General features: G+C 38.7%; 1 protein-coding gene across 23 annotated transcripts in view; it reads right to left on the bottom strand.

Moving 5' to 3' along the window:
* Nucleotides 1-14891, bottom strand: part of DTNB (dystrobrevin beta) — a 235857-nt gene that overhangs the window by 48593 nt on the left and 172373 nt on the right. For 14 of the 23 annotated variants that reach the window (XM_072767483.1, XM_072767486.1, XM_072767494.1 and 11 more), the window contains 2 exons: nt 10007-10096; nt 6420-6507 (listed from right to left, as the gene is read on the bottom strand). In XM_072767483.1, coding sequence (XP_072623584.1) covers nt 6420-6507; nt 10007-10096 — 178 coding nt within the window. The remainder of the gene's footprint in view (nt 1-6419; nt 6508-10006; nt 10097-14891) is intronic. The other 9 variants (XM_072767487.1, XM_072767489.1, XM_072767493.1 and 6 more) reach the window with 1 other exon arrangement.

The following is a 14891-nucleotide window of genomic DNA, read 5'->3' as shown; positions in this document are numbered from 1 at the left end:
GGCAGATATGCAATGGATGGAGCCACCCAGGTGTTCCTTCACTGGAAATTTCTAAAGAATCTTTTCAGTTTTGAGTACTGCAGGGTTGAGGCTTCTTTCAAAGAGGAGAGGAATATAGGAATCAAGACTTATTATCAGCAGCAATTCTTAACCAGGCGAGATTCTTTGGCACCAGGAAGTATTGTTATTTGAGTACAAAGCAGTGTGGGAGGAAGATTTATACCCTGAGGCAGCAGTTCACCTGGACCACAGGGAGAGCACCCAGAGGGTGAATGCTGAAGATGGCTTATTTCATCCAATCAAATTTTAAACACAGTCAAGTGTACATTAAATAACAGAGAAACTTGGGATTTTGTTTATTTACTATTTAAAACTCCATAGTGCTTCTTTAAAAAAAAAAAAAAAAAAGGCCAGGGATATGCCCTCTTCCTAAAATGCCTCTAGGATACTGAAGAGAAAAAAGACAGAAAGGTAATTATTAGTTCAGAAAGAATTATTAGTTCAGAATACTTCAACCACAAGAGACCTAAGGATGATTTCTTTAAAAAATTAACTAGTTCATTTGTTTACTTGACAAATATTTTGTACGTACCTACTATGTGCTAGATACTATTCAAGGAAGTAGGATGCATGAGTGAGTAAGATACAGTCCCACCCTTATGAAGCTTACATTATGCTGGCAGAGAAAGATAAGAAACCAAAGATAGAAGTACAGACCATCAGTAGTGATAAATCTAATGACAAAATATAGGGTAATGAAATAGAATAAACTGAGACAGAAGACTTTCTGAATGATGTGATTATGAAAAGGCTCTCAGAGAATCAAGTGGGGAAGCAAACCAAGTGCTGAGAGAGGGGCATGCTAGGCCAAAGCCAGGGCCTGCAGCTGCTCCATCTGGGTGTGTTCGGGTCAGTATTGATGGAATAGAGTGGACTCTGCTGAAATGGTAGCTGACTCTAGGAGATGACCCTGGGGTCCCGATCACCAAGAGCCTTTTAGCGTTGGAGAGGAGTTTCCATTTCATTCTGAATGTAGTATGAAGCCACTGTAGGATTCTAAATTAGGAAATATGGAATCAATTCCAAATAATGTAGGTATATATTCTGCCTTCAAGGAGGTGAAGCTAAACTCTAAATCCTTTAGTATAGGCTGTCTGTAGTGACTTTTTTCCAAAGAAGACAGTGTGGAAAGAGAGAGAAGAGTAACTTTATGTTGGAGAAACCTGACAAACACTACCTTAGCCAAGTGATTAAGGTCAACATCAACAGTGATAAATGATGTTGGTACCATGTACCCTTGATACAATGGTATCAAAAGTCATAACTTGAGTCTGTGAGAAAAACATCAGACTGATATCAATTAAGAAACATTCTACAATGTATTTGACTAGTACTCCTGAAAACTGTCAAGGTCATAAAAAAAGGAGAGTTAGAAAAACTAATAGCCTAGAGGAGCCTAAGAGACATGACAACTAAATGTAATGTGCCATCCTGGTTGGAATTCTGGAACAGAAAAGGGACATTAGATAAAAACTAACAAAGTCTGAATAAAGTATAGACTTTAGTTAATAATAATGCATCAATATTGGCTCATTAATCGCAATAAGCATGCCATGCTAACATAAGATGTTAATAATAGGGGAAATGGAGCATGAGTTGTATGGAAACTCTGTAGTAGCTTTGCAATATTTCTGTAAATCTAAAACCATTCTATAATAAAAAATTTATAAAAAATGAACAAACTCTGTTTAGACTCCTACTCGGAGAATTTACTGTAGTGGGGACAGAATGGAAGTAGATAGGCTAGTGAGGAATCCTAGGTTTTGCTATCTACTCACCATGCAAACACTGAGTTATATTTTCTTGGCTGTAAAATGGGAATATTTACCGCAAGAGATGTGAAGAGGATCATCTCCTCTGTTACATGAGCATTCTCTTAGGTTTAGGTAATCTCACAGAGCTCCATCATCTTTAATGAGATGGAGATACATCTGAAAAATATAGCATAAGAAACAAGACTCCTTCGGATAAAACTGGGCAAATGATACAAAACCAAGGAAAGCCAATGCAGTAAGCAAACTGTAACCTCGTAGTACACATTTCTAAAACCTCCTAAAAAAAAAGGACGAGAGGCTTCCCATTTGTATGAACCTGACAGGATGAGTTCCAAAGAGATGTACCTGATACCAGCTAGGCTTTCTTTGTATCTCACTTAGACTAACTGGAGGGCTATGGATTATTAATCTCTCTCAAAAACCTAATGATTTTTAGGGTAGTGGGTCCCTATCTAGATGTAAATCAGAATACTCAAAGTTTTGTTTTTCCTTTTTTTTTTTTAAAGATTTTATTTATTTATTAATGAGAGACACACAGAGAGAAAGAGAGGCAGAGATACAGGCAGAGGGAGAAGCAGGCTCCATGCAGGGAGCCCGATGTGGGACTTGATCTCGGATCCCAAGATTACGACCTGAGCCGAAGACAGGCGCCCAACCGCTGAGCCACCCAGGCATCCCTTGTTTTTCCTTTTTAAATAAAAATAATGGACTCTAAGCCACAGAGAGTTCTGATTTAGTAGGTTGGAAGCAAAGCCAAGGAGCTCTTTATTTTTTAAATGCTTCACACATGATTATAGCATGTATCCACATTTGACAATTACTATTTTACAGGAGCTTTGAGTCATTAAATGTGTGCAAAACACCACATGGATACTGCTGATCTTTACTTGTAAGAAGCCATAAGGACATTTCTAGAATGGTGCATGCTTGGAGCAGGAGAAGTGATAAGGCTGCAAAGGCTGGGCTGAGCTATCTGAAAAAAATCTTCTTGGAAATATGTTAGGTTCCCCTTCCCTTCACATTTCTTCCAAGTTTTCCATAATGAATTTCAACATTTTTCATAAAGAAAAAAAACTGAAAAACGAAAAACCCTCCTTGGATTACATCTAATGTTGCTGATGTTGGTGATGAAATTTTAAAACTTTGCTGTTATTACTATGATTTACCACATGCTGTAATTTTGTTTTGTTTTGTTTTTAAAGGCATTCAGGCACTCCAGGAAAACAAATTAGCTCTCCTGGCTCATCTAAGCAAACTTGAATTTATTTGTTCAAGGGTCAGTCTGAAGAGGTTTCAGTGGCCATGTTGTCACCTAAAGAGATGGGATAGCTCTGCTACTGAGGCACACCACAGGGTGCAATGCTGGCTGCTAAAGTAATTTAATGGTCTTTTTTTGTGAAAGAAGGTTTTTGGAAAAAAAAAAAATCAATACAAAGCCTATCTGGCAGGCTATAAATAAATTCTTTTGAGCACTACACCCACTTTATGCAAAGCATTTGTATCAGCAAGAGATTAGCGGATTAGTAGTCTTCTGTTTAACAGAAATCTAGTCAAGAAGAATCCTTCCTGAGAGGCCCAATATTTAATAAGATAACTACACTTTGGAAAACAAACTGAAGATGAAAGGGACCATATCAGTATTTCGTCTTAAGACCATTCTAACAATGATCATTTTCACACGAATTAGAAAATTGGTATCAGAAACTATCAGGTGTAAATAGACTTATCTTGTTTGCAGGAAAGAACTGTGACCTCCTTCTCAGGGTCAAATGGCTTTGGAGCTTTTATTTACAATATTTTAAAAGCACAATGTAAAGTCAGTAAGACTATTTAATGGCATTAAATATACACTTCTTTAAAAAAGTCAACCACAATACTATCTCAACATATTTAATTCTACAGATTTTAATTTCTAAAATAACTTAACAGTTGTGACTGATTGAGGACAGGTGTAAGGTATAACTAATTAAATGTAGCTTTTCTTTTTCCCTGACATCCCCCATTCCTTTCTGTTGCTTTTCACTAAACTTTAGAATTCTAACATTGGGAGTCAGACGTGTGACTAATACTCGATTCTCAAGGAAATAATTTTGAGGTCTAAACAAACCCAAAGGAATACATTAGTTTTTGGAGGAGAAACAAAGCAAGACTCTCCGTTGGAAGCTGTCATTACTGTATTTCTCTATGAAGTTGGTACACATTTCTAAAAGTAATACACTATGTTTATAGAAGATGGTTCTGAGAGATCTGGCCTGCCTGTTCAGCCTAATTTCACTCCAAGTATTGTTCTCTGGGCTCTGGCCACACAAACCTCCAGGCCCAGGGCCCTCAGAGAGGTTGAAACAGCCCCCTGACACACACTGGGTGTGCCTGACCCAGTTCATGCTTACATAGTCTGTTGTTTCAGCCTCAGATCCTTCCTCCTTTTGTCTTCTTCTTTCTTCCAGATTTAATGCTCTTCCTGAACAACAACCTTCTGTAGCTAAATCTCAGTAGTTGTTAGAACAGCTTTACTTTTTCCTTTCCAACATTTATGCCCTTTTATTCTTGTCCTGTTGTACTAAGATCTCCAGTATAATTCTGAATAGAGGTGGTCAAAGTGGACACTTTTGTCTTGCTCTCAATTATTAGGTAGGGGAATACTCCAAAATTTAACCTTTCAGTATAATATTAGCTGTAGGTTTTTTGTAGGTGTTCTTTATCAGATTGAAGAAGCTTCTTCTAATATACTGAGAAATGTTATCATAAATGGGGAGTGTATTGTCAAATATTTTTTCTGTAGCTTTTTTTTTTAAAAGATTTTATTTATTTATTCATAGGGACACAGAGAGAGAGAGAGAGAGAGGCAGAGACACAGGCAGAGGGAGAAGCAGGCTCCATGCAGAGAGCCCGACGTGGGACTCGATCCAAGGTCTCCAGGATCATGCCCTGGGCTGCAGGCGGTGCTAAACCGCTGCGCCACCAGGGCTGCCCCTGTACCTCTTGAAATGCTCTTACAACTCACTTTTTAAAACTAATACGGCAAATTACATTGGCCGATTTTTATGTATTAAATAAATGATTCCTAGGATAAATCTCACTTGATCGTGGGGTATTATCCTTTTTATATATTGCTGGATTCAATTTGGTAATATTTTGTTAAAGATTTTTTTCATCCACGTTCATGAGAGAATTTGGTTACTGATTTTCTTGTAATGGCATTTGTTGTTTGTTTATTTATTTATTTATTTTATTTTTAAAGATTTTATTTATTCATAGACAGAGGGAGAGAGGGACAGAGACACAGGCAGAGGGAGAAGCAGGCTCCATACAGGAAGTCCAATGTGGGACTCGATCCTGGGTCTCCAGGATCACACCTGGCTGCAGACGGCGCTAAACCGCTGTGCCACCAGGGCTGCCCTGTTTTTATTTATTTTTTAAATATTTATTTATTCATGAGAGACACAGAGAGAGAGAGAGGCAGAGGCACAGGCAGAGGAAGAAGCAGGCTCCATGCAGGGAGCCTGATGTGGGACTCAATCTCGGGTCACCAGGATCAGGCCCTGGGCTGAAGGTGGCACTAAACCGCTGAGCCACCGGGGCTGGCCCCTTTTTTGTTTTTATATCAGATTAGAGTGGCCAGATAAAATGACTTGGAAAGTGTTTCTTCCTCCTCTATTTATTGAGAATTTATGTCAGATTATTATTATTTTTTCTTTAAATATATGATAGTACACAACAAGCTCTCTGAGTTTGTGGAGTTTTTTTTGTGGGAAGTTAACTATGAATTCAATTTTTTTTTAAACAGATTTAGGACTATTTAGTTTTTCTACTTATTTTTATGTCAGTTTTGTTAATTTGTGTCCTTTTTTACAAGTTTTTATTTATTTTTATTATTTTATTTTATTTTATTTTATTTATTCATGAGAGACAGAGAGAGAGAGAGAGAGAGAGGCAGAGACACAGGCAGAGGGAGAAGCAGGCTCCATGCAGGGAGCCTGACGTGGGACTCAATCCCGGGTCTCCAGGATTATGCCCTGGACTGAAGGTGGCGCTAAATCACTGAGCCACCCAGGTTGCCCTAAGTTTTTATTTTTAAGTAATTTCTACACCCAACATGGGGCTTAAACCTAAAACCTCAAGATCAGGTGTTGCATGCTCTGGTGACTGAGCCAGCCGGCACCACTAATTTGTATCATTCAAGGAATTTGTCTATTTCATCTGGGTTGCCAAATTTATTGGCAAAAAGTTACTCATAATATTCCCTTATCATCTTTATAATATCTGTAGGGTCTGTAGCAATGTCCCTCTTTTTATTTGTGATATTGGTAATTTGTGTTTTCTTTCCTTTTTTCTTGATCAGGATTTCTAGGGGGTTATTAATTTTATTGCTTTTTAAAGAACCAAATTCTAGCTCTTTGATTTTCTTGGTTCATTTTTAAGAATACACTGTGGGTAAAATTAAAGGCCACTATAATCCCTTCCCTAAACCCACTCCTCTCCAGTACCTATTCTCCTGAGCTTTGTGTTCAGCATCACCCTACCACTTGTGTATTAAAAGAATGCTAATTTCTGCTACTCTGCTAGGACCTTCCATTTACTCACCATGTTTCCTGCTTCTGCAGCCAGCCGGGCAGCATAGCGAGCTATAAGCCGGTGTTCCTCATCTAGTCGGCTAGGACTGTCCAGGACACTGCCAAGGAGACAAAAATTCAACAGGTGTCTATTAAGCATCCCTTATCCTTGCTTTTCTTTTAGAAAGATCAGATGGGAAAACGCTTGTAAAAACATATGGTACCAAGAGAAACAGGCCTGGGTCATAGATACTAATGGTCTTCTGAGAGAAAGGTGCTTTAGAGAACTGATAAAGCCACACATGCCATTTCTCTTCAGCAGCATATCCCCCCTACTCCTACACCACCAGAAGGGGCACTTCTTTTTGAATGTAAGGTCAATAAAAGAGCATCTGCAAAGTCTCTGAGAGGGATTTCTAATCAAATGTTTTGGAAAATCTCATGACTTTTATTAGACATAGGTCTTGAATTTAAAAAGACCATGAGAAAACAAAAGCATCATGAAAACCAGAGGGCTAAGGAAAAGTACACTTGATACTGGCTGAACAAAACTGAGAAGCCCAGGCAAGGGCAGGTACACCATATGGTAAAGTTGGAGAAGAAACCAGGATATCAAACATTCTCTTTCAATGCCTTTTTTTTTTTTTTCCTCCTCTCCTCTCCTCTCCTCTCCTCTCCTCTCCTCTCCTCTCCTCTCCTCTCCTCTCCTCTCATCTCCTCTCCTCTTTTTCTTCTCTTTCCCTTCTTTCCATGCTTGTTTCACAATTATAGCCCTATCTTAGAGTGAATTAGTTCAGTCCATTACTCTTTCACAGAGAGTACCAAAGACCTACCTAGGTGAGATATCAGATACTGCTGCACCTGAATGAAAGAAGCATTCATGAATAATAGGCTAGTTCTGTGTATATGTTGATGCAGTGACCTTTTGCCTGGACTATGAAATCACTGACTCCTTTAATTTGGCATGTTATATCAACTGTCATTTATCCATATCAAGGCACTCCTAGATTAATAGGGGCTGTGGCAATATAGTTGTTTGTTTTCGTCTGGCAGATGCTTTAAGGTAATGGTGGTGGTGACGACTGACCAGAGATGGCTGTTGTGGTCTGCTTCTACTTTAGTCCTTGGTTCTTGGTGTTCCAAAAACCTTTGACTGGAATTTAGCAACATGACGAGTAATCCGAAAAAACTTAAAGACGTGAGTCCAATAGTCATCAAATCTTGTAATAATCACTGAGAGGAATCTGGGAAGGGAGAAGTTAAATAGAGATGTGTCTGACTTTTTCATGGAAAGAATCAACTGATTTTCTCCTAGATTTTTTTCACCTTTCTATATTTCTACTATTGTGGCCAATTCTTTAACCTTAACTTGGTCTTTCCTCTAGGATGGATTTTTTTAAAAAATGTGTTTCTTTTGCCTGTGCCACTTCTGAATACTTTATAATTTTAGGTATGCAAATGTCAGTCTCCAGCCTGTATCAACATCCTCTCACAAGATGATCTTGTAATAAGAACACACTACCATCAGTTAGCTTTAATACGTTAGAGTCAAAGCCCCAAGGTCAAGGCTGAACTGTAATATTTGTACTTTAAAGTTGTTCGTTGGAAATAAGAGAACTACTTTTATCTTAAAACAACAACAAAAATGAACATTTGATTATTTAAGTGGCTATTATAGAGGGACTGGCAACCTAAGAAATGGGACTTAAAGTGGCTGCCCTTTGTTTTGGCAAGGGATATAACAAAAACTTCATTTTTTCCTCTGTGCAAAAGAGCTCCCCCTCCTCCATTGAGTTCCATCTCTCTAGGAAGGTTAATTCTATTTGTCATTTATACCCAAGTGTGGACAACATGGTTGCTTTAATTGGCTATGCTTTCCAGCCAGAAACTAGAACTTTATGTTGATGAGAGGTTTTAAGGTCAATGAAAATTAAGAGGAAAATAAGAAAGGTTCCTTATTTTTCTGCTTGAGCTGACTTTCATTTTCAGAATTAGCCAGGAAATTTCTGACTTCTTTGAGGAAGCATGAAGCTCAGTTCTTTAGACTATAAATCAAGAAGAGATGCAGTACTCACCCAAATCTTCATGTTCTCCTAGGGCTCCCAGTCACCAGTTCTTGCTCAGGAAGCCTAATCCCTAAGCCAGCAGGCTTGAGGACCTTAGCTAAATGTACCATAAATCTTTTGGGGCTGAAATATCGGGTTGCAGCCTGCCAATATTCTGCTTCTATTTTTCACCATGGAAACTTTTAATCACCTGGACAACTGCCCTTACTGATAATAAGTAAGCTGTCTTGCCAGGGATGAGACAACTCTATTCCTAGAGACCCAAGGAGCTGGGCAGAAATCATCTGTTTGATGAAGAGGTGGCTCTTTGTGATATGATGCACAATTATCAGGCTTTCCTTCCCTCCACAGGAAAAGCCTATTACACATACTTGGGAAGTAGGAAAGTAGAATTTAGAGTTAAATAAATGCCTTAAAATATCAATGCTATTTAGTCACACTGGCAAAACTATGGGAAATGGCACGAAGTATAATGGTCCTTCCCAAATATATTTTTTTTCACATTGATTATTTATTTTTGTTATCACAGGAAATAAAAACAAGATCAAATGACCTTCCCATGGAGCCACAGCATGTCCTGGGCAAAACTGAGATCAAAATGTAAGTCTCTAGCCTCTCTTAGTTAATAAATTATGCTTCCTCCCTAATAAGAGTAAGAATTTGTTGGGCACAGTGACTCTTACCTACTGGTATGGAGAGCGGAAGGATGGCTTCAGATTATTTAAACCTTACCTGCTATTCTCCCTGCAGAATGGTGGTAGGTGTGGGCACAGAGTGGACAGGCAGCTTTGGGTCTGCCTGGATGTAATAGCACCTTGTCTGGTATTAATTCTTTTAAAGGGTTAACTTTGCTGTAGTTAGGATTATCAAACGTTTGCCTATTCTAACCCATTGAGGAACCAGGTATATTTTCACATTAACAGTGAGTCACAACCAATAGTTTTCAGAGAATGGGGAATATAAAGTTATTATACTACATATAATTGTCATACGAGGAGGTATATATTGTTTAGAGAAAGTCTCCCTCAGGTGACAGTGATCCAATACCACTGTTGCAAACCACTGGTTTAAATAATCAACAACAATCGATTTGGGGGAAAGATGCCACAGGGTGATGGTATCAGAGATTAGACAAAGTGAGATATCTGTGAGTTGATCAACCCTACACCCTGAATGTCAACAGAAAGGTTTCATTATTTAGACAAGAATGAACAGTAAGAGGTTGCATCAAATAGCTCTGTGAATGTACATCTTTGGGACTGCATATCTATTTGAGATTTACACAGCCTTTAAGTGTAAGCTGAAGGACATGAACTCCACTTTAAAAGAGCATTTCTGACTACATGTTTAGGTAAGTGCCCAGGCTTGGCAAGGCTCCTTCTCTTTCAGAAGTTAATGCTTTAGCAATTATTTAAACTCTGCCAAACATAGCTGGTAGATTCTCAAGAAAAACCCACATGCAGTTTTTTCCAGCTGGCAAGCCCAGGTAACACAGCTCTCCCTCCCTCTGATCAGCCCTGGGCTACCCGCCTGCTGCTGCTCTATCACTGACCGTGCACAGTGTTGCAGACGGGCCACATAGGAGGCTATCAGCGCATGCTCATCGGCCAAGTGACTGGGAATATCCTGGCTATACTGTAACCTAGGAGCAATGGAGGCAAAGACAGCAAGCACGACACAAACACATACAGAGCAAGAAATGAACATGGATTAAAATGGGCAAACTTCAAAGAAAAATAGAAAAAAAAATCATGATTAAAGAAAACAATAAAAAAATCACAATGCATAATGAATATGGTGTTAGACCATAGGGAATACGTATCACAAATCCTTTGAACAAAAGCACTCTCTTAGGAAACAGCCTTGGCTGACTGATGCTTCAGCCTCTGAGCAGGAGAAATCAAGGAGGGGTCACCGAGAAGCTTTGCCCTCCAGTCTTATCCAGCCAGGTTCTGGGCTCTGGGATGGATGCACCTTGGAGGGAATGCCCAATGGCAGGAAAACAAGCAGAGTGGATCTATTTAACAGCACTAAACACCCTCTAATGCTTTTATAGCTTTTGTCTACATGTAAAGAATTTTCAGTGTTACCTCGTGATACCAGTTAAACCCCTTTTTTTCTAATAAGGATACTACCTTTAGCATCTTTCTATTTTCTCCCATAAAACTGAAACTTGTCAGAATTGTTTCTCATTGTAAAACAACACTGTATACATTCTGAGTGAGGCTTTTATAGACATTCAGAAGGTCCTTAAGCACATGAGTTTAAAAATTTTTTCTACTCCAGAAATGCTAAAACATGCACAAAATGGAGCGTAAACAGATGACAACTTTTTATGTATCCATCACCAAACTTCAACAAAAATCAACATTTTCTAACTTACTGATCTATTCTTCCTTCCCTCAACATTTTGTCTAGAAAGGGGTGGCTGAAGCAAAGCCCAACTTTTTAAACATACTTTATTTATTTATTTGAGAGAGAGAGAACGGAAAAAGAGCACGAGCAGGGCAGGGGGCACAGAGAGAGGGAGAAGCAGGCTCTCCACTGAGCAGGGAGCCCAACACAGGGTTGGATTCTAGGACCCCAGGATCATAACCTGAGCAGAAGGCAGACCATTCACCGACTGAGCCACCCAGGCACCCCAAGTTCCAGACAGTTTATTATTTCATTTGGGAATACTTAATGTACACAACCACAACACCATCATCAGACCTAATACAATTTAACAAGAAAATTTTAACTCAGTCCATCTGAAAATTTTCCCAAATCTTAAAAAATATCCATTTACATTTAGAATCAAGATTCCAACAAGGTCCACACACCTTGCATTTCGTTGATATGTTTCAGTTTTTAATTGATAACAGTTCTTCCTTTTCCTTGTTTCATGTCAGTTATTTGTGAAGAAAGCATGTTATCTGGTAGCATACCCTACATTCTGGATTTGACTGATTGTTTCCTTGGTGCCATTTAATTTGTTTCTCTATCCCCTGTGGCTAGATCTGGGTATTTGATTAAAGTTTTTGCTTTTGTTTCATTTTTGAGAAGGGGCTAGAATCTGTTCTAAGTAATATGGTGCACTTATAAATCAAATAGGGAGCACATAATGGAATATAAATATTAATCAGTGGATGCAGATGTTATTGGTTACATCTCTCCATTATAAAGTCCCTCAGCAATTTCTCACTTAATAGTTTTAGCATTTACTAATGATTCTTGCCTAGATTCACTATTTCTTGTGGGGTTGCAAAGGTCCAGTTTCCAATTTTATTATCTTTTCTGTATTCATTAGTTTGCTCTATTTGTTTATCCTGAAATACTAATCATTCAGAAAAGGTAAAACAAATGGTTGGCATTTCTTACTATTTAACAAATTTCAGAACAATGAACGAGTGCCCTAGCAACCTCCAATGGTTACCAAGGAGTTTTCTTTTTTAGTATTATTATGAACTCATAGATTTTTATGTGTCTGATTGCTTCAATCCATTACAATCATCTTTTTGATGCTCAAATTGTCCTATCTTTGGCCAGTGGGAGCCCCTGTAAGTAGACTCCTGTGTTAATCTAATATATTTGTCAGATGGCATTAGCTTTCTGGCTTGGCACAGTAAGATGCGCCAGTCTCAACTTCTGCATGTCCTGCCCCACACTTGGGCAACTATTCCTATTCAACTATTCCTTCAAGGATTGCAGGTTCCCTTTATGAGGAAAGAGTATGTAGAGATCATAGTTAGGGTACTGGGCTGCTCTCTTTCCTGGGCAATCCCTGCTTCTAGACCTTTTCAGTGGACGAAGCTAGAAAATCTATATATTTTAGAAGGAATAAAAACAGGTTCTCTCACTACTTTCAAATGCCATTCAATTTCCTGCTAGCATGCATTATCTTAATGAAAAATAACTTCAAAATCTATTTCCCCATCCTCCATATATAACATCTTTTTTCCTTCACCTGCTTTTAATATTTCGTCACTGTTTTTCACCAATTTGATTGTGATGTGCCTTGGTATGGTTTTCTGTTTATCCTGGTGATAGCTTGTTGAGCTTGTTGTATCTATGGGTTTATAGTTTTCATCAAATTTGTAAAAATTTACTTGAAAATCTGGCAAAAAATATTTCCTGAAATAATTTTTCTCTTCTCCCTCTGTTAGGCTGCTTACATTCTCCCATATATTTTGGAGGCTCTGTTCATTTTTCAGCATTGCATTTTGGATAATTTGTATTGCTATGTCTTTAAGTTCAGTGGACTTTTTCTTCTGTAATTTCTGGTACTCTGTTAAGTCCATCTACTGAATTTTTCATTTTAGGTATTATCTTTTTCAACTCCGGAAGTTCTATTTTTTAATTTAAAATTCTGTCATTGGGCAGCCCGGGTGGCTCAGCAGTTTAGCGCCGCCTTCAGCCCAGGGTGTGACCCTGGAGACCCAGGATCAAGTCCCACATCAGGCCCCCTGCATGGAGCCTGCTTCTCCGTCTGCCTGTGTTTCTGCCTCTCTCTCTCTCTCTCTCTCATGAATAAATAAATAAAATCTTTTAAAAAAATGAAAAATAAAACTCTGTCATTGAAGTAGAATATATATGCAGAAGCTTTCAATTATGTTTATGTTTGCTTCTTTTTGATTTCCATTTTTTCTCCTCATTATGTATATTTTCCTTTACATTTTCTGTATCTGTTGTGGCTGTTTTAAAGCCTATCTCCATTCATTGCATCATACCTGTTATTTCTGGCTCTATTTATATTGACTAATTTTATTCTGGTATCAGACCAAACTTTCCTATTTCCTATATCCTCTAAATTTTTATTGGATGATGGAAATTGTAAGGATTATGTTGTCAAATGTTTGGATTTTGTCATCTTCCCTTAAAGAATCTGGTAGTCAGTTAACTTAGTTGTGGACACATTGGTCCTTTTGAGGTCTGTGTTACAGTTTCATTAGCACAGATCTAAGTCACTTTCAGTTAGGGCTATTTTCACCCTACTCCTAAGGTGTGGCCTTTCTGAAGTCTTTATTGAATGCTCCCCAGTGTTTGATAATGCCTCTAACTCTAGTTGTCTGGAACTCAAACAACAGGCTGAGCTTGAGTAGCTGTTCCACTTTCAAAGCCCTAGGATTTGTTCTTTCCTCGGTAGTTTTTCTGTGGTGGTCTTGTGAAATCTTTCCATGCAAATGTAGCTTTGTTTTTAGCCAAAGACTTAAGGGACCTATATGCAGGTTTATGGAGCTCCTTCTTGGTGTGCTTCCTCCCCTCTGGTATTCCTCTTGGCAAATTCCAGCCTCCCCAAACTCCAATCTCTCTTCTTATTCTCAGCAAATAAGGCTTGCGCTGCTTGTCTCCAGCACTGGACTTGGGTAAATGCCTCCCAGTAGAAAGCCTGGGCAATCATAGGGCTCTCCTCATTTATTTCCTTTCCCTCAGAGAACAGTCCTGCCCTACTTACTATCTAATTTCTGAAAACAGTTGGTTTAATCAGAATAGTTTTCTAGAAGTTTATAGTGGGAGAACTAATCTGACACCAGTTACTTCACCGCCTGACCAGCATGGAAGTTCTCTCTGTAGTAACTTTTTTTTTTAAGATTTTATTTTGAAAGAGAGAGGGCAAGCAAGAATGGGGGAGGTGCAGAGCGAGAGGGACAAGCAGACTTGGTGCTCAGTGGGAGCAGGGAACAGGGGTGGGGAGAGTGTTTGATCTCATGACCCCGAGATCATGACCTGAGCCAAAATCAAGAGTTGGCTGCTTTAACCAACTGAGCCACTCAGGTGCCCCTGCAGTAACTCATTTTTATCATACTTTTGCAAAGTATTAGTATACTTCAAACTAGAAATTAAAACAAAATAAAACTGCTTCTTGTAAGACAGACTGAAAAGTAGCAATGTTATAGAAGGCCATCTTAAGGGCTTCAACTTTTACTGTGATATAAGAAGTTATTGGTAGGTTTTGAGCAGAGGCAGAGTACGCCCTAACTTATATTCTGAGAAGAGTATCTGCTCTTTGAAAGATGAAGTGTCAGAGAGTGAGGAAGAAGCAGCTAATGATAAGCCTCCTGCAACTTTCCAGATGAGAGACAAGAGTGGCTAGGAGAAGAGGAGTAGCTGTCGAAGTGGTAAGAAATGGCAAGATCCTGGACAGATTTTGACAGTGTTTTTGGATAAAGCTGATCTAAGTATTTGACACTTTAGATGGGAGAAACATCAGGAGTTTTGACTGAGCCACTATAGGAATGAGATTGTATTAACTGAGATGAGGAAGATTGAGAGAGAGGCAAGTTTGGTAGGGGGAGACACAGGAGTCAGTTTTGGAACATGCTAATTGTGAGATTTGAATTAGACACCTAGGAGAAGGTATTGCCTAGTGAAAAGATCTACGAGGTCAGAGCTCAGCAAAAAGGTCTGGGCCAGAAAAAGAAGTGTGGAAGTTACCGGCATGTAGACAGTATTAAAAG

This window comes from Vulpes vulpes, chromosome 8 (genome assembly GCF_048418805.1).
Source record: "Vulpes vulpes isolate BD-2025 chromosome 8, VulVul3, whole genome shotgun sequence".
Classification (NCBI taxonomy): domain Eukaryota; kingdom Metazoa; phylum Chordata; class Mammalia; order Carnivora; family Canidae; genus Vulpes; species Vulpes vulpes.
This window is presented reverse-complemented; position numbering and strand designations above follow the sequence as displayed.